This window comes from Ischnura elegans, chromosome 8 (genome assembly GCF_921293095.1).
Source record: "Ischnura elegans chromosome 8, ioIscEleg1.1, whole genome shotgun sequence".
NCBI lineage: Eukaryota > Metazoa > Arthropoda > Insecta > Odonata > Coenagrionidae > Ischnura > Ischnura elegans.
Window position 1 is genome coordinate 81,589,995 of NC_060253.1, and position 23,211 is coordinate 81,613,205.

The 23,211-nt window shown below is 39.2% G+C and overlaps 1 protein-coding gene across 2 annotated transcripts in view; it reads right to left on the reverse strand.

The window, feature by feature from the left end:
• LOC124163243 (zinc finger CCCH domain-containing protein 18-like) overlaps window positions 1-23,100 on the reverse strand; it is a 38,805-nt gene extending 15,705 nt beyond the window's left edge. The window contains exons 1-8 of one of the 2 annotated variants that reach the window (XM_046540000.1): window positions 22,897-23,100; window positions 21,362-22,296; window positions 12,586-12,715; window positions 9,516-9,599; window positions 7,227-7,393; window positions 3,969-4,185; window positions 1,376-1,632; window positions 688-921 (exon numbers count right to left, since the gene is read on the reverse strand). In XM_046540000.1, the coding sequence (XP_046395956.1) occupies window positions 688-921; window positions 1,376-1,632; window positions 3,969-4,185; window positions 7,227-7,393; window positions 9,516-9,599; window positions 12,586-12,715; window positions 21,362-22,287 (2,015 nt within the window). In that variant the 5' untranslated portion in view covers window positions 22,288-22,296; window positions 22,897-23,100. Of the gene's footprint in view, window positions 1-687; window positions 922-1,375; window positions 1,633-3,968; window positions 4,186-7,226; window positions 7,394-9,515; window positions 9,600-12,585; window positions 12,716-21,361; window positions 22,297-22,582 lie in introns of both variants that reach the window. The other variant, XM_046540001.1, reaches the window with a different exon arrangement.
• Between the last annotated feature and the right edge of the window lie 111 nt (window positions 23,101-23,211).

Genomic DNA, 23,211 nt, shown 5'->3' on the forward strand with positions numbered 1-23,211 from the left:
TTTGCTCGATGGTGTTCAGTTTATGCGCCCTTCGCTTACTTCCACTGGTGTCTACCTCCTCAGTCTTACGTTTTTCACTCATTTTTCATCACTTCAAATACAGAAATTGAGGAGATACAAAAAAATCGCCTTAAGTAAATCCAACACTTCCCACGTTCGTATTATCCGCATATACTGCTTTACGAAACATTTGAATGTTGATATGCGCAATAAACATCGCGGGAATTTGAAAAATTGCTTGTAGACAAACGTCCGAAAGTCCGAATTTACGGTACGAAAGTCGAGTAAAAGGTGTCAATTTGGAATGTACGAAAGTGCGAATTGTACGAAAGTCGAGTGTACGAAAGTCGAGGACCGCCTGTATTTCGATAAAATGCAGTCGATACAAATAAACCTCCACCATCCACATATGGGGACAAAAACTCCCACTCTGCCATTGTTTAATATCAGGAAAAATCCAATCATACTTAAAGTATTCATGCTTTGATCAACCATAAAAAGACTAAGAAATTATTAAATGTTGTTTTAATAAACAGGTTATTCTAAGGAAATATTGGGAGGAACTGAAATTTCAATTTATTTCAATCAAAGAAATTATTTGATTAAAAAAAAAAACAAATGAGATTTTATACTTGAACAACATTACTTAGTACTACAAGCATAATCTTGTAGCAGACAGACACACACCTTGACGAAGAGTATGAAGAGCCTGAGCTGAACGACCGGTGGTGGCGCCGTGACGAACGCCGAAGCGAAGGCGCTGCTGCGGTCACCCCAGCCCCACCACCTGATGCACTCCCACTCCCTGTCACAGCTGCCCGGCGTGCTGTTGGAGATTTTGACCTCATCCATGGATCAGCCCACTCGTCACCACGTGCCTTCTGGGATTGCGGTACCCCCGATGGTGAGATTCCAGCAAGCCTGAAGTGAAAATGTTCTCTTTCTCAGTCGAGACTTTCATTCATATTCACTATTTATCACAAAACTACTCAATCAGTGTGAAATTTCCACAGAGGTAAAATCATTTACCTTGACAGGAGCAGGATTTTTTTAAATATGAAGTGAATGCCACATAATGATACAATAAAGATTGTTGCTAATCTGAGCTTTTTTCAAATGAGATTTAATTTGAAATTTCATTTGCAGGTGAAAATGAACTACAAATCTCTAGCTAATAATTACATTTAAAGATTTAATGGTGGGCCATAAATTATAACAAAATTATTTTGCTATCTTTGATGAAGGAAACTACCTACTCTGGACTTAACACTATGAAGGCCAACAAAAGCATCAATTCCCCAACAAAGCCTAATCTCTCTTTCACTACAATAGCGACAGCAGTGTGGGAAGACATAATTTCTGTGTGTGTACTCACTTATCATCCCTGGGGCCAGGCCAGGCTGCCGACTTGTCAATGGGCGGCATCTGTTGCAGGGGGACAGCATTGGCACCAGTGCGCGTCGAGCTGTGGTGCTTCTTGGTGCCATGGCGCCCACTGGAGCTACTGCCTCGCCCTTCAACCCCCCGTGCCACAGTTCCCCCCTCACCATGACGTGGGTGGTGGTGCTCACCCCGTGGGGGTGCCAGGGGTTCACCAGGTGCTAATGAGTGGTGTTGGTGCCTCTGTGGCGGCTGTAGCAAAGAGGGTACTTGTGTCAATTATGAGCAAAAGTCAATCACTTATTGTTGTTGCTCAAGCACCCTAAGAATTAACACATTCAATGCGGGCCCGATTTTCATAAAAGTCGTCAGAAGAAAGGCCCATAAGAAAGAAAAATAGAGAGAGGTTTTCGCGGCATAACTTCCCTTCAAATACTGCTATTTACAAACGGCGCACACAGGTCGAAAGAGGGAAGCTTGTTGAAGGCCATGCACACAATCGGAAGACTCGGAAGTGGATATTTGTCACGTACGGAGGCGGAGAAAGGCCCCCCCCCCCCCCATCCGACCGGCAGCGCATGTCAATTGACGTGCTCCGCACTGAATGTGTTAAGTAGTAAAGATGTCTAGTCCCAAGAATCTCTTTTTTTACTTAGAGACAGTGGGAAGCCAAGTGCATGTTACAAATTGGATATAACACAAGAAACAAAATCTTTAAAAAATACATATTTTTAGCGAAAAAGATTTTTTTCTATTAAGATGGTACAAAACATAAAATTAAAAACTAATATAAGCCGATATGCTGGTTCCACCTACTACCAATTATCCCCTCTTTACTACACATAGATTTCAGGCCCTCTGCCCCAACAAGAGATTGGAAAGATGAAGTCTACTGTAGTTGAAAGACAACTTTTTTGCTCGAATTTTTGCTTGAAAAGTTTTGATGTTGACTCATCATTTTTTAAGTCAACCAAAAGTACTTCTGTTTGATTGTGATTTATATCATTTATATACAGCAGACTCCCGATTTTCCTTCTGCAGTTTATCTGTGTTGCGGCTTATCCATGCATGAGTTACAGTGGAACCTCGTTAAAGCGAGTACGGGCTATAGCGACACCCCCGCTATTACGAGAGATAGCCGATGCACCGTCAATTGACCCTATAATAAGCGTGTTAAAAAATTCGTTTTTGCGAGACCCTTTTGGTGTTGGCTCTCGCCATAGCGAGGGTTTCACCGCCGGAAGACTTTCATCAAGACTCCTTAACCTCTGTAATTGCTAGCGATCTGTTAGAAATGAAGTTAATGGAGTGCTCAGTCTCAAATTTATGTGACAAACTGTCGTTCGATAAATATAATGATTGACGAAACAATGCTTTGCATGATTTTTATTCAGTGCGGCGCTTATAAATTGTTTGAATAGTAAGTCGTTATTTGAGTAAGGAAATTTAGTGATGCAAAAAAACATCGCCTTTCACCTGGATTTATGCTTACGTTTATCGGATAGATGTTTATCTGTCGCCGCACCACTCCTGTTCCTGTATATCTATTCGCAACAGGTATATTGGCTATTATTTGCTCCACCCCCGGAAAAGTGACAATTCCCTATAGCGAGTGTTTATTAGTGCACCGTGGGGTGTCGTTATATCGAGGTTGCACTGTATACACTTCTTTGACGTCTTCCACTATCTGCTTTAAAAAAATTAGGTAATCAGATGCAAAAGAACCAGGATTTTTGCATTTAAATGCTCTGGGCTTATTATTTCCATTAGAATCCTCTTTGTAAAAGGAAATCTTTTTGACAAGGAATGTTTCAAGTTCACTTGAACGTCTGCTGTATCATGCAGACGATGATCAGCGGCAGGGAAAACTCTTGCTAGAATTTAGAAGATTCTTCAAGACCTGGTTTCCTATAACTGCTAGCGTGGGATGAGGTGATCGTGTGCCCATTACCTTCATGGAAGCCCCGTGTTCATGTTATCAAAACATCACGGTGTGCAATCGCATTCAGTGATCACGGAACTGCATCCCATAGCAGTTACATACCGGGCAACTTGAGCGAGATGCGACTGCGCAACGTGGTGCCTGACGTTGTAGTTTCAGATGTCGCACAGCAGTTTTGAAGCATTCGCGCAAACCAATTTTCAGTGATATTGCGATATTGCGCATAAGTTTAAGCTCACAATATCGACAGTACCCACTATTATTCTGAATAAAGACGAGGTTTAAATGTCCGTGACATCAGCAGTACCAACTTCAGCAAAGCTGTTAACAGGTACGCGAAGTAATTTCAAGTTGTGTACTTGGTGAGCCTAGTCTGGCTCAGAAAATAGGGGAATATTGCTTACTGAGAGGGGAGACATGCACAAACAGCACACCCTTAACGACAGCAAGACCACATGGAAGTATCGCAATCAGAATTGAGTTCAAGATGTTGAAATATAGAACACATATGTATTCATAAGGGCATAAGGAAATTCCCACATTTAACTTTTAAAGCACATACGATTTTCCAGACTTAAAATTATCCAAGTCATTATTCCACACAGAGTAGGAATCAGTTAAGAGTATGCCTTGTTCCATGACTCACCAGATCCCTTCCTTCTCGAGGCCGCTCCTTCCTGTCCCGCCCCACATATTCGGCCTCCACACGCAGGCTGCGTGTATCCATGCCCTCGTAGTGCACACGCCTCCAGTAGTCTCCCCCTTGTGCGGGTAGCCCTGCTGGATGGTGCCGCACATGCTCCATGCCATGGCCTCCTCCCACCATTCCATGGTACATATCCACCGCCCCACCATCTTCATATCTGCAAGCAAAATCAAACCTCATTCCTCACTCCCATTTCCACTCTACAACGATGGGTGAAGGACCTGACTTATTATCCAGCAGTCTATAGAGACCAGCCTTGTCCTACCAACCCTTTCCATGGCATATACACAATGCCTTTATCGTTTCCATTATCAGCTTCAAATTAACCCTTTCGCTGCTGTTCAATCTCCTTCTCCTCACATGCAGCGAAAAGGTGTTTCATGGGCCCATGGAGCAGGTACTTCAATATTGGGCGTGGTACACCCTCCAAAGGGTCGCTAATCCGGGACCCTATCCTCGACGAGCTCATCCACGCAGGACCGTCTCATCGACCCTACCTGCGGGGGGCCTCCCTCCCAAAAAGTGACAGCTCTGACTGCAATTTGAAAATCAACCAATCAATCCGATCATCAAAAAATGATTTTTTGCATCGCACTCCTGCCATGATCAAGCAATCAAGTACAGTAGACTCCCGATTATCCGGCTGCGGTTTATCCGGGTTGCGGATTATCCGTGCATGATTTTCACTCTCGCTCAATTTTTCCGTGATCTTTGTTTTTAAAAATCCTACGCAAAATCACCAGAATTACTGCATCAATGCTAGGACATACGGGGCTTATCATTTCCGTTAGAATCCCCTTCGTAAAACGGAAGCGATCGCGCTCTAGTTACATTCACGGGAGCACCGTGTTCCTGTTTTCCAAGCCTCGCAGTGCGCGACCGCGCTCCTTGATCACGGATACAAGTCCCGCAGCAGTTTCAACCCGGGCAACTTGTGCGAGACGCGAGTACGTGGCGTAGTGCCTGACAGTGTAGTTTGCGACGTGAAGCAGTGGTTTTGAAGCATTCGTGCAAACCTTTTTCCTGTATCCGTTATCACACAGCCACGGATGCGTGGTTTTCGAAACCAGGCCATACACAAAGCATTAATAATACGAGTACATCCACGCTATCGTCGCTAAAAAAAGATCGCGAACTGGCGAAGAAAGCTCTCAAGGAGTCCTGAAAGCACTCTAAAGCAACACAATAACTGCATAAATAATAATATATTGTTTGTTTTACGTAAATTATGAACATTTAAAGACATTTAACTGAAAGTTTGGATTATCCGTGTTTTCCGATTATTCGTGCCATCTCTCCCCATCATTACCCCTGATAATCGGGAGTGTACTGTACATCTTTGAGCCGTGTTTCTGCAATGAAAAATAACGATTTTGTTAACTTTACTAAAAACGTGGCTGCGGACCACCAGAAAAATGGCCATTTTAGCAAAGTTAACAAAATCGTTATTTTTCATCGCAGAAACACGGTTCGAAGACGTACTTGATTGCTTGATTGGCAAAAGTGCGATGAAAAAATCATTTTTTGATGATCGGATTGATTTTCAAATTGCAGTCAGAGTGGTCACTTTTCGGGAGGGTCGATGAGACGGTCCTGCATGGGTGAGCTCGTCAAGGAAACGGTCCTGGATTAAGGACCATTCAAAGTGCTTTTGCAAAAGTCCATGGGAGGGAGGAAGAAAAAGTACGTTCACAGCAGTCTGCCGTGCGAACGTACTAGGTAAGTTCACAGCAGTAAAAAGGTTGAGGCCAAGGTGGTCACACATGAGAATGAATAGTTGAATTATGGCGACAAATATAGAAAAATAAATTTCTTCAAAATGCCATAAAATAACCTCAAATGGTTATCTATGAACCCTTCCTTGAAATTACTTTTTAGCCAGGGAATGTTGACAAAGTTGAATATTCTTTCGCATGGTAAATCACAAAGAGTTGCACCTGAATTTTTGAGAAAATTAAAATAGCTTTCCTGCTTTCTTGAGTTCAAATCAAATGTTTTTTACATTTGAAACAAATTAGTTCCATTCCTTGGTGTGGAATTATTTTCAAAACAAAAATTCTCAGAACAACCAGTAAAATTGCAGTACATTTAATACACTTTCATTTTTAATTTTCTTACTAATTACTACTTTGTCTAGGCTTATGAGCAACGTTCCAAGAGGTAAATCTACTTCTGATCATTTGAAAGACCATTTTATACCAAATATAAAAAGTAAAATTCTCCTCTGCATTTGTACACTCTATAAACCCTTTCTGTGCTAGACCACAGGTTGTGTGCAAAGAATGCCACTGGAAGATCTATCAGCCTGGTGTTTTTCAATAATTATCAAAATTTTATATTTTTCCCAAATTGTACAGAAGTGAGGACAACAAAAATATTTTTTAATATCATAAGAATAAAAATAGCCTTAACACATTCATATAGAAATTTTTATTAAATTATGATTAAAATAACATAAAATTAGTCCAAAAATCCCAGGCATTCTTTCCATGCACAAGTCTAAAGTGGGCAGCACTACAAGGATTAAAGGCTAAGTAAATAAGGCTAATTTCTTATATACGGCTGGAGTCATCCTGCTCAAATTAAATCAAGGCTTGGTTGAAAGAACACTTTTTGATTTTGGTTGTGCTGTTAATGAGAAGCCACAAACATAAACAACTAAAACATTAGCCAAATTGGGTTTGTATGATTTAAATTCAAACACGTCTTGAATTGCTTTTCACCCTTTTGGTCTTTCCCCCAACTAACTCATTTAACTCAACCTAAGGGTGGATAGGTATGTATCACTCACCAGAATTCAGTTCATTTTCTCTAGCATAGTGCAGCCCAATTCATTTGAATAGTGAACCTTTCAGTCAGTAGCCTCAAGGCCACCATGCTTCTCCCCTCTTATTTGTTAGGATCAAAGTTAGAATCTAATTTTATTGGCTATTATAGATAAGGAAAAGTCCAAGAATAAGTTCTCATTTGTAGCCCATTTCAATTTCTTTTTGATCAAGGATTCCCTTTGATTTCTTCCCTTCCCCAGAAAACACTATATACATGAGACATCCCTGTGAGACTTAAAACACATTCAGGCAAATGAAAATTAATGGTTTCTATACCCTTTCTAGAAATATTGTAACCAGTTATACATCTAATATTACCCCTGAAATTAATCAAACTAGAAAAATTGGCTAAATTTGCAGTAACACGTACGGGGCTGCCCACGGAGCATCCTCCTTGGCGTGGCAGGCAACAGGGCTTGCGGGACGTGTGTAGTAGTCATTCTCCTTGTCCAGCTCCTCCTGACCTAAGCTCAGGTTCATTTTCTTCTCCTCAAAGTCAATGTCCATTTCCTTGCGCTTGGTCGCCTTCCTCATCATCTGGGAAAAAGGCAACAGCTTGCTCAACCATACATCAAACATTGAGCACCCACAATGTCCTGGATGACCAATGCCTTAAACATGGCCTCCTTCCTTCTATCCAAAATGCTTTTGCAGGCAGAATTTTATTTTTGATAATGCAAACAATCTAAGTTTGTTAGTGACCACGGCCAAATATAATAAATATAAAACGAGCGTGCTGCGCCCGCTCCCAGAGGGCTTCCCCCACTCTTTCAATGCAGGTCCACAGAGGGATAGGCACGTTTCTAATTTTAAATTGTAGAAAAAAAGGCGGAGTCTTATGTACAAATTTAATTGGAATGTTCATGTACAAATTGAGGTCAGAGGACCTCTTTAAACACAACATTGGGAGTATTTACACTATCCTATGTTAAACGCACATGTTGACTCATACTTACGTATCAACAGGAGACTTGAATGTGGAATCAGCCGCATTTTGATAAAAGTTATATAAAGAATGCGAGATATTGTTGCAAATGAACAAATGTATCAGTTTGTGTGCCGTTAATGTCAGGAATATTGACCAGTTTTTTTTTTTATTATTTAAAAACCAATTTTAGGAAACAATAGCAATATTTAGGAAGTAAGATATGCCGTCGCATGTTCTCTGATAAATTCTGTGCATTTTGGTACCTCATTTGTAGAGTTTGGTTGCGTATAAGTTGAGAAAAAGGTATCTATACAGTAAAAATAATATACAAGATTTTTCTTCCAAAATACTTTATCACCATTCGAGAATCACTAAGTATGGTTTTTGCTAATGGGTGAAAGACATATGAAAACAATATACTTCGAAAATATTTAAGATTCATACATTGTTTACTTCAAAAATGATCCTGACCCTTTCGTCAGCATTAAGGAAAAAACTTAGCTAATATTAGAATAAGAGGTAATGAAACTAACTAATACGCTTTCCGCACAATGAGGCCTTAATGTGTTGAGTTTTTAATTCCCATTGACACTTTTTCCTCAGACTTTGGAAAGAATGAGCAAGTAATAACATATTTCCCACCCTTTGGAAGCCATCTTGCTCCTAAATTACTCAATTACGATGAAAATGAAACAATGCATTGAAATTTGAAGTAAATATATCTCATGGTAAAATAGTTCTTGGAGTATAGGTCAATATTATGACCACCCATTAGCAAAAACCATACTAAAGTGATTCTCGAAAGGTGATATACATAAAGGTGAAAGTATTTTGGAAGAAAAATTTTATTTTTATAATATTTGGCTGTGGTCACTAACAAACTTACATTGTTTGCATTATCAAAAATAAAATTCTATCTGCAAATATATAATTGACCTATACTCAGAGAACTATTTTACCATGAATTAAACGAGGTAAAGAACTTGATGGTTTGAGGCATAACTTTGTGAAAGTGATTCATTATGAAAAATAAAAAAGAAGAAACTATGTGCTTTCAAATGAAATATTTATTCACACATTGACACAACCATGGTTTCATCGTAAGATGTCATCATCAGGTGAACTCTAAAGAGGTCCATTACATCCATTTATACCAGGCTTGGAGGGAGGGAGGAAGGTAACTAGGTTGAACCGACTGGTCAACAGAGATGAGGGACGGGGAAAGAACTCGGTCATACCTTGGTCTTGACTTGGAATGGAATGCAATGGAAGCCTGTGATGAACCTGTAGAGTTTACCTGATGATGACGTCTTACGTTGAAACCATGGTCATGTAAATGTGAGAATAAATATTTCACGTGAAAGCACCAAGTTTCTTCTTTTTTATTTTTCATAATGAATCACTTTCACAAAGTTATGCCTCAAACCATCAATTTCTTTGAATTTGAAAAAAAAAATCCATGATGAAAGCTTTTAAAAATGTTTTATCAGTTTAAATTAATTACAATATATTATTACTGTCTTCAAATTAGGAATGAAAAATATTTTTCTGTTGCGTTATTAACTGTGGTTATATTTACTATTTTAATTTTTTTTCTTCTTATCTTGACCTCGCTTATTCATGGTAAAATAGTTCTCCGAGTATAGGTCAATTATATATTTGCAGACAGAATTTTATTTTATTTTTCACAAATTCAAAGAATTTTAATTATTTACTGATGGCACTACTCACCTCCTTCGCATGGCGCAGTCCCCGCTCCCATGCACTTTCAAACACAGGAGCCACCTCTTCTTTTCGTGGAAATGAGGCCACTGGCTGGAAATCAAGGAGAGTGAGGAAGGAATTCAAAGCATGAAATACATACATGGCAGGTTCAGAAGCTACACAGTCTATGCCGACATACTGATTGACAATGAAAGTCATTGTATCAAAGCTTAAGACAACAAAAATTAATTTAACGCATTGCAATCAAAATTTCATTTCATCAGTAAATCATTTTTTTTATATCAACCCTCTTAGTGCAACCTACTTGGAGTGGCGCTAACAAGATATGCCAATGATATTTAATTAAAATGTAACGTCTTCCAAAATATTACGTATGTGTTGTTATTATTTGATGCAGTAGACTATCACTATTATACATATCATGGGACCAAACATTTAGAGGTCCATAAAAAGGAACTTCTTCTAAGAAGCAACGTCAAAAATCACATTTTCTATGAAATAGTCATCAAAGATTAGTATGATTCTTACAGTACCATGAAATTTAATTTTAAATTTAGAATAATTTAAGGCTTGTTGATAGGATTGGCTATCAAATACCTAGTGCAACAATATGCCATGATATGCATTCCAATGGGCATTGTGAAAATCATGCGCTACATTATTCTTAGTCCAAATTTTCACAATTGGTGGTTATGATTCCAATGGATATTTGCTCCATTGCACAGGCAGCAATTAAACCCACTTAGTTCAGCGGTACAACATCAAAAATATTCTGCTGGTTGAGAGGAAGTCCAAACCTTAAAGAAGATGATAAGTACCCTCAGACGAGAGAAGAGGCAGGAACACATGATACCTCATCTTCTGGCTTTCATAAATAAGAGGAATGATTCAGAAAACAAATGTACAAACAATTCAGGCAATCTACTATGTTTATACATATAGTAATTTAAATTTAACATATTGGCCAGGGCTCTCTCCCCTAAAGCTTTCCATATCTTTAAATTACAAAAATGGGCAGTCTGACTACGACAGAAGAAGCAGAGATTACTCAATGAGACGACATAACCTTTCTGTCATCAATAGTGACCCCTTAACTAAGAGTGTCTTTATAATGAACTACCCAAAATCTTTAAAAGACCAGGAATAAGGCTTCGTCAAAAGCACTACCACCAAAGTAACTTCTTCTATTCTATGGATGAATTTTTCTCCCATAAAATAGAAGCGGTGATATTAATTTTTCTTATAATACAGTGGATCCCTGATCTATCATTCCTGCATCGATCACTTTCCTGCATTAATTGTTTGCCGTTCCTGGTCCCAAATAAAGTTCTATACAGACAATGTAATTTTTTCATGCATTTATCGTCCCCCGAAGTATCGTTTTCCTGCATTGATTATTTGAAGATCGCGCTCCCGACGTATAATTTTCTCGCATCCATTGTTTGACGAAAATATGGTCATGCTTCACCCTCTGCAGTTGGCTCTGCTTACGTTGCATACAATAGCATCAGTTCCGAACTTCACCTCATACGAGTAGTTACCTATTTTCCAGGGTGGGTTGACTTCAAACCAGCAAGTGTTTTCCATGTGGGTTTAATAAAGTCAGGTCTAATTTTTGTTAGTTTTATTTTTATTTGTCTTCAAGCCATGGCCCTTCGGAAGAAACAAATGAGAACTTAAAAAGATTGACTGAAAATAATTGAAGTCGAAGAAAAGAACCCGGGCTAGAAGCACGTGAATATTTCAAAATGCCTCCAGTTGTCCGCTAGCAAATGATGGAAGGGGTGGGGGTAGAGCAAGCTTTTTGGTGAAAACATGAATTGGGATGAAGCCGAAGATCAGTAGGGCATACTGCTGTCAATTAACACAACACTGTTCACTATTGCCTCAATTATATTAAAAATTTACTTTTTAGAACTGAACATTTCAGATAATATACTATTTTTGGCCTTTGTGATCCATCTCACAACCAATCACTGCGCCGGCGAAAGTGGTTGTTTTCGGCATAACATGCACATTTCTTTCATAAATACGTGTACTTGAAATGGCGTTAAGAATGTTTACATCATAATACCAGTGCAAATGCTGAGACAGAGTGCAAACATCTTTTAGCAAGGTGGCGTATTTCGTTAGGATATTAGAAAGAGATATTAGTCGAATAAACGATATGCCTGAAGTGTTCCCATGAAGAAATAATATTCCTATAAATAGCTAAAATCTTGTTTAAATCGTTTGATGAATATAATAATTCCTCACAAAAATCATACATATCCTGGGACATAGGCAACCTATTCAAATATTGCTGCATTGATAATTTTCCCGCATTCATAGTTTTTTTTGTCAATCCCCTTGAAAAACATCAGGTGGGCGTGCCACTGCCAATTAACGCAAAGCTGTTTGCCCATTTTTTATTTGAGTAATTTTTCAACTACAGCCGTGACGCCAATTTACAGTGAAAAGCTAAAGTTAGCTTTACACGATTGCATCAACTTTATTAAAGATTTACCTATTAGGAATAAAAATTTCAGATAGTAGACTATTTTTGGCCCATATGATCCATCTCACAATCAATCACTGCACAGGCAAAAATGTTTTTTTAAGGGCATAACATGCAAATTGCTCTACATGTATATAAAATTCGTATATACATATGCTTACTTGAAATGGCATTTGATAACTAAGGATTTTAAAAAATGAATGCAACATGTCTATATCATAGCTTAAACGATTTTCTATCGTAGAATTGTAGATGCCTAGATGGCATGCAAACATTTTTTAGCGAGGTGACCTGTTTCCATGGGATATTTGAAAGAGATATTAGTCAAATCACCAATATACCCAGTGTTTCCATAAAGTTCAAATATTCGAGTAACAGCTAAATGCCCGAATGAAATCTTTAAAAAATATCACAATTAGGCACCAAAGTTCCTCTTTTCCTGCTGCATAGGCAACCTAGGCAAACATTCCTATATACATCTATTTTTTTTCCATTCCCAAGGAAGGCCATAGATTAAGCTTCCAATGAATTGAGAATTAATTATATATTTTACAAGAGTTATACAAATAAAGAGCTTACTGTGAAGGGTTTTTCATATGGTACTCTATAATCTGGAGAGTATGCAGGAGGCCCATTGACCGGCAGAAGTGCTCGTGGTAGTTCAAACATTGTATAATTGCCTTTGTCAGTCACTCCAGGATGGACAAATCTGTAAAAATAAAAACACTCTATTAACAAAATTATGACCTAAAGCAATTTATTGATTATCTGAGCATTATAAAATAAGGAGAGGACGCATGAAGCACAACTTGTTACATAAAAACTTCTGAAAAGAGTCCGCCTAAGGAAGACATGTACACACTTATGCAGAGAACTATGAAAGAAGGGTGATAAGCTAATGTGGAATAAGAAGAAATGAATACTTACGGAATTTTGAGGAAATAATACAAAAAGTATGAAATAAGGAAGTGTTTAAGGGAATTAAAGGGATAACTACATATGTCATCTGACTAGGAAGGTGGAAAGATTATGGATGATAAAGTTTTAGAGAGAAACGTAAAAGAATGTAAAAATGGGAGGAGTATTTTGGGAGAGATTTTTAGGAAGTAAGTTAGATGAACAAAATAACCTAAACGTGAAGAGTAGTGAGAAATGAGGTTGGTCCTCTCGAGAGGGAGTAGAGAAGTACCACTAGGAAAATAATCACTCACCAGGACTAAACAGCAGAATGGTGGAACCACTGAAAGACTAAAACTGTAAACCATAACCTGTGAGGTAACTGTGCCTTTATATAATGAAATTCTGTATCTAGTAGGGATGGTCGGATCGGATACCTTGGATCCAAATATCCGCGGATATTGCCCTTCATCGGATACATCAGATCCAAAGTCGCGGAAGACATCGGACCTGGATCCGAAATTTTAAATAATAGCTTCAGTGAATGCAACACCCATAAGGGTGGAAAGAGCTTCAATTCTCTCTTTGAATGCACTGTCGCATGCGATTCTTGTCCCATTCATGAACCGTTTTGTTTGAAAGCTCTCGCAGAGGTTATGTAGAAGAATTTCAGCCGTGGAAAATAAAAAAGGCAAAATACGACTGGCACATAGTGTGACTCTTCCCAAGAGATTGAACAATCATTGGGGGAATCTCCGTGTCGTAGGATAATAACCATGTCAAAAGTAAGTTTACCCTCCGTTTCTAGGCCACAAATGGTAGGTGAGTGACTTTTGGGCCCGAAGATGTCTCGATAGCTTCGACAATTAGATCACATGCACGAGATTTAAAAAAGAATTCGACCAAACGGGACACATTCCTGACAATATTTCTGTTTGTTTTTCAGCTCTAATCGATTGCCACTATGTTTTCTATTAACAATTAGATTATACTGATATGCGACATTTTCCAAACCGCACAATTTTCAAAGAAACAAGCGAAGCATTAACCCCTAAAACAAGTAAAGACAGATTGGAAACGCCAACTGCATATATCATGTTGCACGCCCTGCTTCGCTTAGAAGGCAACGACATCACTGAAGCAAGATCTGTCTTGTTCGTCCTTGACTCCCTCATTTGTAGCCTCATTGCTTGAAATACGGAGGGAGCGCGCACGAGGCCTGACCTTTCTATACCAAAATTTTCACTAAAAGGTTATTTGACTATGTGTTTCTTTTAAATTTCACCATTAAATTCCTCATTATCCTAAAAGTTTCTCTTTAATGTGATCTAATCCCTGATTTCATTCCTTATATTATGAAAGATAATTACCTCAAGCTGTGCAGCTTATAATGGATACCAAATCTGGATGGGGCTGAAAATGTGTGATCAGGCATTTCTTTGTTTTTTATCCCACAAAATCCATTATTTAGGTACTAAGAACATAATCCGAAGATGCCAGCAAAGTCAATGAGGAATTTATGTTGCCCTAAAACAATTAATGTGTCAAGGAATGCTCCATGACAGATGGCATAAGCACTTTCAGCATTGGAGAATACTGACCGGATGTTTACAGGAAAAAACAGAAAGAACAAATCTTGAATATTTTCAATGGGAATGACAGAGAGAATCAGGGTACATACTACAGATGTGCAAACAGTATCCATGAATACTCGAATGATAGAAAGTATTTAATATTCATGATCTCAATTAATTATGCTTATAGTACAATTTCGAATACCTCAAATACTAGAATTTCATGCCATACACTGTCACACGCACATCGTTCGTAGTTGACTAGGAAACCACATAAAGGACTCTAGTCGTTTATTGCATGCAGCACCGTTTCAGGCAAGTTGGCGAACTACATCAAATTCGTGGATAAGAATGGTGAATAGATATGTTTCGACGTGGGGAAACGAAAACCATTGGGGGAAAACTCTGAAAACCCCTCGAATCCCCTCAAAATACATAAAAAAAAGGCAGGGAAAAAAATCGACTTTTGGGGTACCTTTCGTCATGCATTCAGCTACTGCTCCCAAACTGTTCCACTCATCAGAAAGATCATCATGGATTCGAAGACTACAAGGATGCAGGCTTCCCCTGACATCAGTTTTTTTTCTATGCCAAATGACATCTCTGCAATGACACGTCAAAGTTAAAAAAATCGAAATTTTCATTAAAATAATAGTAACAAAAATGGTGGGTCGACCTCATACGCAGGCCCCTGGCTGAACGCATACCATCAATACACCGACATTCAAAAAAATTATTTTCATCACTTCTCAATCTAAGCTCATCCAGGACGAACCCATAAGGCGGAACTCGCTTTTGAAAATGATGAAGCGTCTTCTGGAGCAGAAGCAAGAAATAACATTAGCTGCCTCTAACCTGAGTTTTATTGTAGACATAACTCCACCACAGTAGGATGCTATCAAGCAATTGGTTGAGGTTCTGGATGTTTTTGAAGGAGCAACATTTGTTGCAAGTGGAAGTGCAGTCAAGTTATCAACCTTGTGAATAGCATTATTAATTTACTAAAAAATAAGAAGTTTTCGCATAGCCATCTACAAGATTTCATCAATGACACTGGATGGCATGAAAATCAGCCCTGACACCATTCCTGCTGATTGTTGCGGAAAATGACCTCCTAAATCCGAATATGAACTCCGTTTTTCCCCATCACCCACCATTTTCGTGGGACCTCCCCCCTCCAATTTTTACGACTTTTCGGTAATTTGGAGTAATTAAAACGATTATTTAATCATTTAAATTTTTTCTTAGGGTTTTTGAAGGGTGCAAGATTCTAAACAATTGATATTTATGGTAAAGAGGTAGTTTTGGGGGGATTTATTGTCTGTAAAATGTGTAAAAAAGCATAAAAAATTATCAATTTTGTCATTTTTTTCACGAAAAATATAATCGGACGCAAAATCACCAGAACTACTGTTATGAACTACATTAATGCTAGGATACACCAGGCTTAATATTTGCATTAGAATCCCCTTCGTAAAACGGAAGTGATCGCACGCTAGCTGCATTCACGGAATCTCCACGTTCCTGTTTACCAAGCCTCGCAGTGCGTGATCACACTCCGTGATCACAGAAACACGTCCCGCAGCAGTTGCAACCTGGGAAAATTGTGCGAGACGCGACTATGGGGCATGGTGCCTAAAAGTGGTTTCAGACGTCACGCAGTGGTTTTGAATCATCTGTGCCAACCACTTTTCTGTATCTGTGATCATGCAGCTGCGGATGCGTGGTTTTCGAAACCAGTTCTTATATGGAGCCGTAATAATGCTAGTAAAACCTTGTCATAGCCGCTAAAAAGGATCGTGGACTGGCAAAGACAGCCCTCAATGAGTCGGGGAAGCACTCTAAAATAACAGAGTAACTGCATAAATAATAATAAATTGTTTGTTTTACATAAATTATGAATATTACGAGACTTTTCAAGTGAAAATTTCTGTTATCCGTGTTTTCAGATTATTCGTTCCGTCTCTCCCCATCATTAGCCTGGATAATCGGGAGTGTGTTGTAGCTGGTAGTGCCATGCACAGTTGCCACTTTGGTCAAACCATTACACTTTTATGTCTGAATCGAGATAATACATCACACTGAAAATCTAGAATTTTGATATGAGACAAGAATTTTGATACGAGGCAAGAATTTTCTATCGATCTCCAGAAAGGAGTCACTATGTCGAATACATGTACTCACTAATGAATAAATAGAAAAAGATCATAAAATTGATATTTCTCAAGTTAAATTAGTAGCTAAAATTCACATAGAATCATAAGACTCTTCAATGTTCATGTGCATTATTGCCACCACCTAATACTTCCTCACAGTTCATCACTTTTACTACACTAAAATAATTGAAACCTATTTTTCGATTGAAGAGAAGTCCCATCAAAAATATATTTATTAACTTTCCATTAAAAATTGATAGTTGAGATGTTGTGTTCTTCTATATTCTTAATTGCACGCAAATGCAAAACAGCATATGCTGTATCAAAAGAAATATTCTCTTAATGAAAACCATAACCCTTGATACCTACGTCATTATATTACATACAGGTAAATAAGTAATAGGGGGGACTTACATTTGCATGCACATGACTTGACAGATAAAATAGGCAACGTAAACATCATCGTCCATATAAAAATTACATTGTCAAATGCAGTTATTAGGTAATCTATCATTTTCGAATGGTTCCAAAAAATTGGTAAGACAGAAAAACTATAATGATGAAATTTGTAGAAAATTTTATACACAGTAGAAGAACAATAATCCGGAAATCAAAATAACAGAATGGTCTAAACAACAGAAAGTTTTCCAAAAGAGTTTTTCAAAATTTCTATTTTTAAAGTTGCATCGCCAAAACAATGGCTATCTACGTGTTTTAAATGCCGTTTAAGAACCTGGCTGTCTTCACACTAATCCCACAAGAGCAAGTCAACTAATTTGACATTTATCAGGCAGTAGGCAGAATATCTGCAGCTTTACAAAAAGATTATATTATTTAAATGTGTGGAACATAAATGATAATTGTTTATTTTCCTACTTGAAATATGATTGCCTACTTTTCCATTAATTGAGGTCCGACTGCAAGGGGGAATAGGGTAGTTTCTTTCATCAAAGAAAACGAAAGGCATTGATTGCAATTCGTTACCCACAATTAGTGAGTTTATAATATACAAATAGGGTGGTTTCCTATTATTTTTTTATTGCCTAAATCGAAAGATTATTACTCCTGGAGTACGTATTTCGCGCTTTTAGATTTTTAAATGACGATATCTATTTTTCGCGATTAAATGAAAAGTGAAAAATTTCAAGCGCGCAAAAACGCGACGCGTAAGTAGGAAAGTCCGTGCGCCGCATTTCTGGTTCCCCCTCTCTCCTTGTGAAGTGACCTTGATCGAGGCTCTGAGCGCTGATAGGACGCAGGATGCTAGCGGATAGCTGAGTACCTTCCTGTCTGGTAGCGCATGGCTTAAAAAAGGTTTATTAATACCTTATCAAGCGAAGAAAACTTTCCGACCTTAGCCAGTTTTAATAGGTGATTATTAAGACATGTTTCCCTGAGCTCTGTGCCTCATGCATGCATTGGTAACCTCAGACGATGTATAACTCCTATCCTCTCGTGTAGAAACTAGGTCCCTGTGACGTCACGCGGAGCGGAATCGCATGGGCGCCAATCTGGCCTTTTTCAAATGAGGATAAAATTTGACCCTTGCCATTCGTCTAAACCGGTATTTCAAAAACCAAATAATTTGTGTATTATGAATACACTAATGGTGGGCAACGAATCGCAATCAATGCCTATCGTTTTCTTTGATGAAGGAAACTACCCTATTATTTGGTTTTATAAATCCCAGTTTAGACGAATGGCAATGGTCAATTTTAACCTCATTTGAAAAAGGCCAGATTGGTGCTCATGCGATGCCACTCCACGTGATGTCACAGGGACCTCGTTTCTATACGAATACATAGGAGTTTTACATCGTCTGAGATTACCAATGCATGCATGAGGCACAGAGCTCAGGGACACATCTCTTAATAATCACCTATTAAAACTGCCCACGGTCGGAAAGTTTCCTTCGTTTGATAAGGTATTAAAAATCCATATTTAAGCCAAGCGCTACCAGCTAGCAGGGTACTCTGCTACCTGCTAGCATCATGCGTCGTATCAGTGCTTAAAGCCTCACCCTAAGGTCACCTCACTTGAGGCAGCAGGAACCAGAACGATGTCACACGGAGTTTTCCCAGCATTCATACTTAGCCGTCGAGTTTTTGCGCTCTTGAAATTTTTCACTTTTCATTTAATCGCAAAAAATAGATATAGTCAGTTAAAAATTTAAAAGCGTAATCTACGTACTCCAGGAGTAATAATCTTTCGATTTATGCAATAAAAAAATAATAGGAAACCACCCTATTCAACTGACGTCTTTCATCTAAATGCACTCATTTTGCAGTATTGAGATTCAACATTTTGTTTACACACATTTCTGCAGATATGCCCTTTTCCTATGCGAAAGCACTCTTACCCCTCAGAAGTTTGTCTTTTTTCTTAAATTTACGAGAGAAATAGCCAGTTATTACAAGCACGGTAGCCTTGCAGTGGTTTTTATGCAGGATATGTCAACCCTTTTTCACAAGTAGACGTTCTCAAAACATATTTAACCCTACCTGAAATCTGGGATTGAGTCAAGTATGTACTTCCATGATAGGAGTGAAAGGCCACCCTGTATTATGTTTGTGAGTTGGTCATTAGGCAGGCGACCCTGCTGCAAAGACCACAGCCTGAAGGGCCTCTCTCCAAATGAGTCACATGGACTAGTCGAAGATTTTTAATGAAATTAATGCCAAATAGCTTTCCCAAAATACTCGAGTTTACTGCACCTATAAGATTAGCTGAGACTACTAATTTTAAATTGGTAATTACTTAAGGCAACGTGATCTAAGTGTGATTTCCTCTGATCAGAAAATTTGATAATTACCAAGAAGTTAACGGTAGAAGTCGTGAAAATGACAAAGAATTTGCGAGAGATGCACATTGAAAAATATGGAGGAGCAAAATGTTGGTTTTCTAGTCGGATTGTAAAAATACTGTAGCATTTTCCCTCCATTTACAGTTGGTCTCATCATGATTACTTTCTTGACTTAACTTCCGTAGTGACTTACAGGCCAATAGCTTTTTTAAATGTTTTGAAACACTTTTAATCATTAATTTTATGAATGTGATTGTTTTTTTATGTTGCTTGACCCTTTACACAACAATGCATCATTCCCACTGATGTCAACGCGTTCCGAAAAAAGTTTGTTTTCATTTTTCAGTGTTGCCTATATCCCAGTACTACAGGTTGCCTACATCCTACTTCAATTGAAATATCTTTAATCCGGAGTGTTTCTGGTCCCAAGCATTCTGGATAATCAATCTTCTATGGTAATTTAGTTATTATCTAAAAAATTGATTCTTAAAAATTGAAGGATTCAAAGTTATAAAACATCCAAAAATTAACAATATTTTGCTATCTTCAGCACTTTCACACCTCAAAACCTTGTTAACAAACTACTCCAACTCTAACAGGCCCCTTTTCGGTGAAATTTTGACAGCAATACCTCAATATGATAGATCAATATTAACAGGGGGGCCAAGAGTTAAGTAAGGTCACGCTAACTCATTTAAAATTAGGATAACCCACGATATGTTATATTTTAATGTAAATGCTGATGTACATTTTGCATAAAATTTTAATGGGAAACTGAAATTATAATGTAAAGCCAGCATTGATGGCAGCGGGGCTAATTGATCGCCTGCCAAGCCAAAGATCGCAGGCTTGAGTACCACCTGGGTAGGTTGCCTCACTCAAGGGCATAGATATTCGTGTACGTTCAATTGTAACATGTTATGAAATAAATAAATGAATGATAATACTAGTGAACGAGTTTCAGTGTGTGCCATAAGGGTCCATACAAAACTTTCTACTTTCATTTTTCCTGACTTTTCAGACTGATTTTTTACATTTCTACGAGTTGAATTAAATCGCAAAACAGTCACAGGGATTTTATGGAAAAATGCAGAGAGGTATGCCTGAAATAAAGCAGCACATAATGAAGTTGGCACTACTTTTTGCGGTCGTACTAGGACCTGAACAGAACGCCATGGAATCCCCGCAACACTCAGTGCATTTAGCCATGGTTTTCATCTTTTAGGCACCTGGGCTATTTTACCAACATTTCCATTCTTCCAATCCTGATTTATATTTCCCTCGCATTTATTTGATTACCCTGACCAGTAAAAACTTTGGTCAGGGTATTGCAAATGCACATGATTCATTCAAGTGATTCAGAATAGGGTAAAAAATATTTTCTATACTTTTTCAAGTCCCCTCAGGGGGTCCCCTAAAGTAAGGAATGCTGATGCTTTGGTTGTAAAGAGGAGGTAAGTAAATATTGATAGTGACAACCACATAAATGCATTAACACTTACAAGTGTTACTTACAGTGTTAGCACGTCAATTGACGGAAAGGTGAGACATCTCCAAAACTGCTTTTCACATCTATTGATGGAGTGCTATTTGCAACAATATTTAAATGAGTTATTCCATCACTAGACGTAATCTATGTCTCTACGTTCATCCCTTGGTATTGTTAGTTCATTTTGAAACCGATTGATAGCATAAGCATGAAGAAATATAATATTTTCAATCATCGTGAGTGGTTTTTAATAGATTTCGGAAATGCAGCAAAAAAAGGCCAGTATACAGTGAATGACCAGCGGTTTTTGAGCCGCATGCTAAGTGTTTAGTGAAGTTAAGCTCCTTACACAATGCAATGCTGTGTTCTCCCCAAATTATGGGGAGCGCTTTGAATGAGCCATCTACTGCAGTGGCCCACCTCATGCAATAATTACCTGCAGCTGGATCCCCAGGTGCACTGTCCACGGTTATAGAAGCGGCACACGGGCCGGGGCTCAGCCTCTCCAGGCCTTGCCTCGTCCTCATCGGTCAACTCTCCCTCCTCCAGGTCCTCACCCTCCTCCACCTCCCCCTCCTCACTCTTTTCCTTCTCCTCCTCTCCCGACCTGCCCACACCCGCCTCGCAGCACTCCCCTTCCTCCTTATCCTCCAGAGACGCCCTCACCTCCTGTAAAGGCTGCTCCTCCTCTGCCTCAAAGTCCAGCTGCTCAGTGTCCACCACCCCTGTCCCTGCCTCCAACTCACCCTCCTCCTCCTCCACCTCTTTGGTAGCCTCAACACCGCCTTCGCTTTCGCCTCCCTTTGCTGCATCCGACTCACCCTGCCCCTGCTCCTCTTCACTCACCCTGGAACAGGGCTTCACCTTGCGATCCTGAGCGAACACCGCCTCCAGGCTGTCGCGGCTGTCCATGTCAGAGACGTCGGACAGGTCGGCGGGCGGCGGCGCGCCAGGAGATTCCTCCTCCTCCTCCTCGCCTCGAGACGCTGCCGCCGCCTCGTCACTGGGGCGAACGTCTTTGTCGCCGACGGCGGCCGCCGTCGTCCCCTGGGCCGACGAGCTGGACGAGTATGATGAGGATTCGCTGTCATCATCATCGTCGTCGTCGTCATCGTCGTCATCATCATCATCCTCCTCCTCCTCACCTTCCGGCGCTCCGGCCTCACCAGCAGGCGATTTGGCCTCTTCGCCGGGTTCTTGCTGCGGAGGCTCTTGCCTTACCTCCTCCTCCTCCTCCGAAGAGCTCTCGCTCTGCGAATTGCCCCCTTGAATGCTAGGGGTATTGGACCGAGTCCCGTCGTTGCTTGCCGCTACTTCTCCTCTAGTCTCAAACTTTTCATCCAAAGAACTGTCGGAGTCCATTGTTACAACCTGGATGCAAAATATAATAAAAAATGAGACATTCAGAAAGTACATGACTTGCAACGAATCAAGATATCAATACAGTTACTCGGAAAAGTGACAACGATACAATAACAACACATTAAATCATACGATCAGAAAAAATATTACAGAAACTGGATATACGGTTCCTAATCGTAGTGTGACATTATATTTATAAGCCATTGAAAATTACGAAGAACTGCCAAGAAAAAGTATCTGAATACCTGTTCACTTTGATGACATCTTAGTGATACATCTTTAGGCAATGGCTTACCTTTATCTCGGTGCAATACTGCACTGGCACGTTGTGGATACCAGTAATCCATATTGAAAGTTCTTATATTTGATGATTTATACGTCTTCTTACGGTAAATTTAGAACCACACAACATGGCAGAAACTACTTATCCATCGCAATTTACAACATATAAACTTTCACTATACACGTACTCCACGGTATTTTTCGTCACATTTCGATTACATACAAATATGACCTCGTTAGCACACGGAATGCCTACCCGGCAACTCTCCAAAGCCAAAACTTCATTTCAGAGATGTCTTCTAACGACGAACTTTCAATCGTCCTTACCTTAATTAACACGACGCCAGACTCAGAACTTGCTCAAGCTTCACAAAATAATAATACTCCATGTGAGCAGGGTTTCTGTGGTAAAATAATAGAAACCCACATCATTATTTTCGGTTTAATTCCTGTTCTTCATATTTCCAGAACCGGAGAGCGGCGATTAGGCGTCGGGGGTAAATGGCCGTCGCCTCCCATACAGCATCTCGTTGACAACAAAACACTACCGATTGATGATCCTACATAGAGGCGATATCGCCATATCCTCACAAAAGGCTGCCAGTACATGCGGGAGAGCGCCATCTTGAGCGAAACGTGACC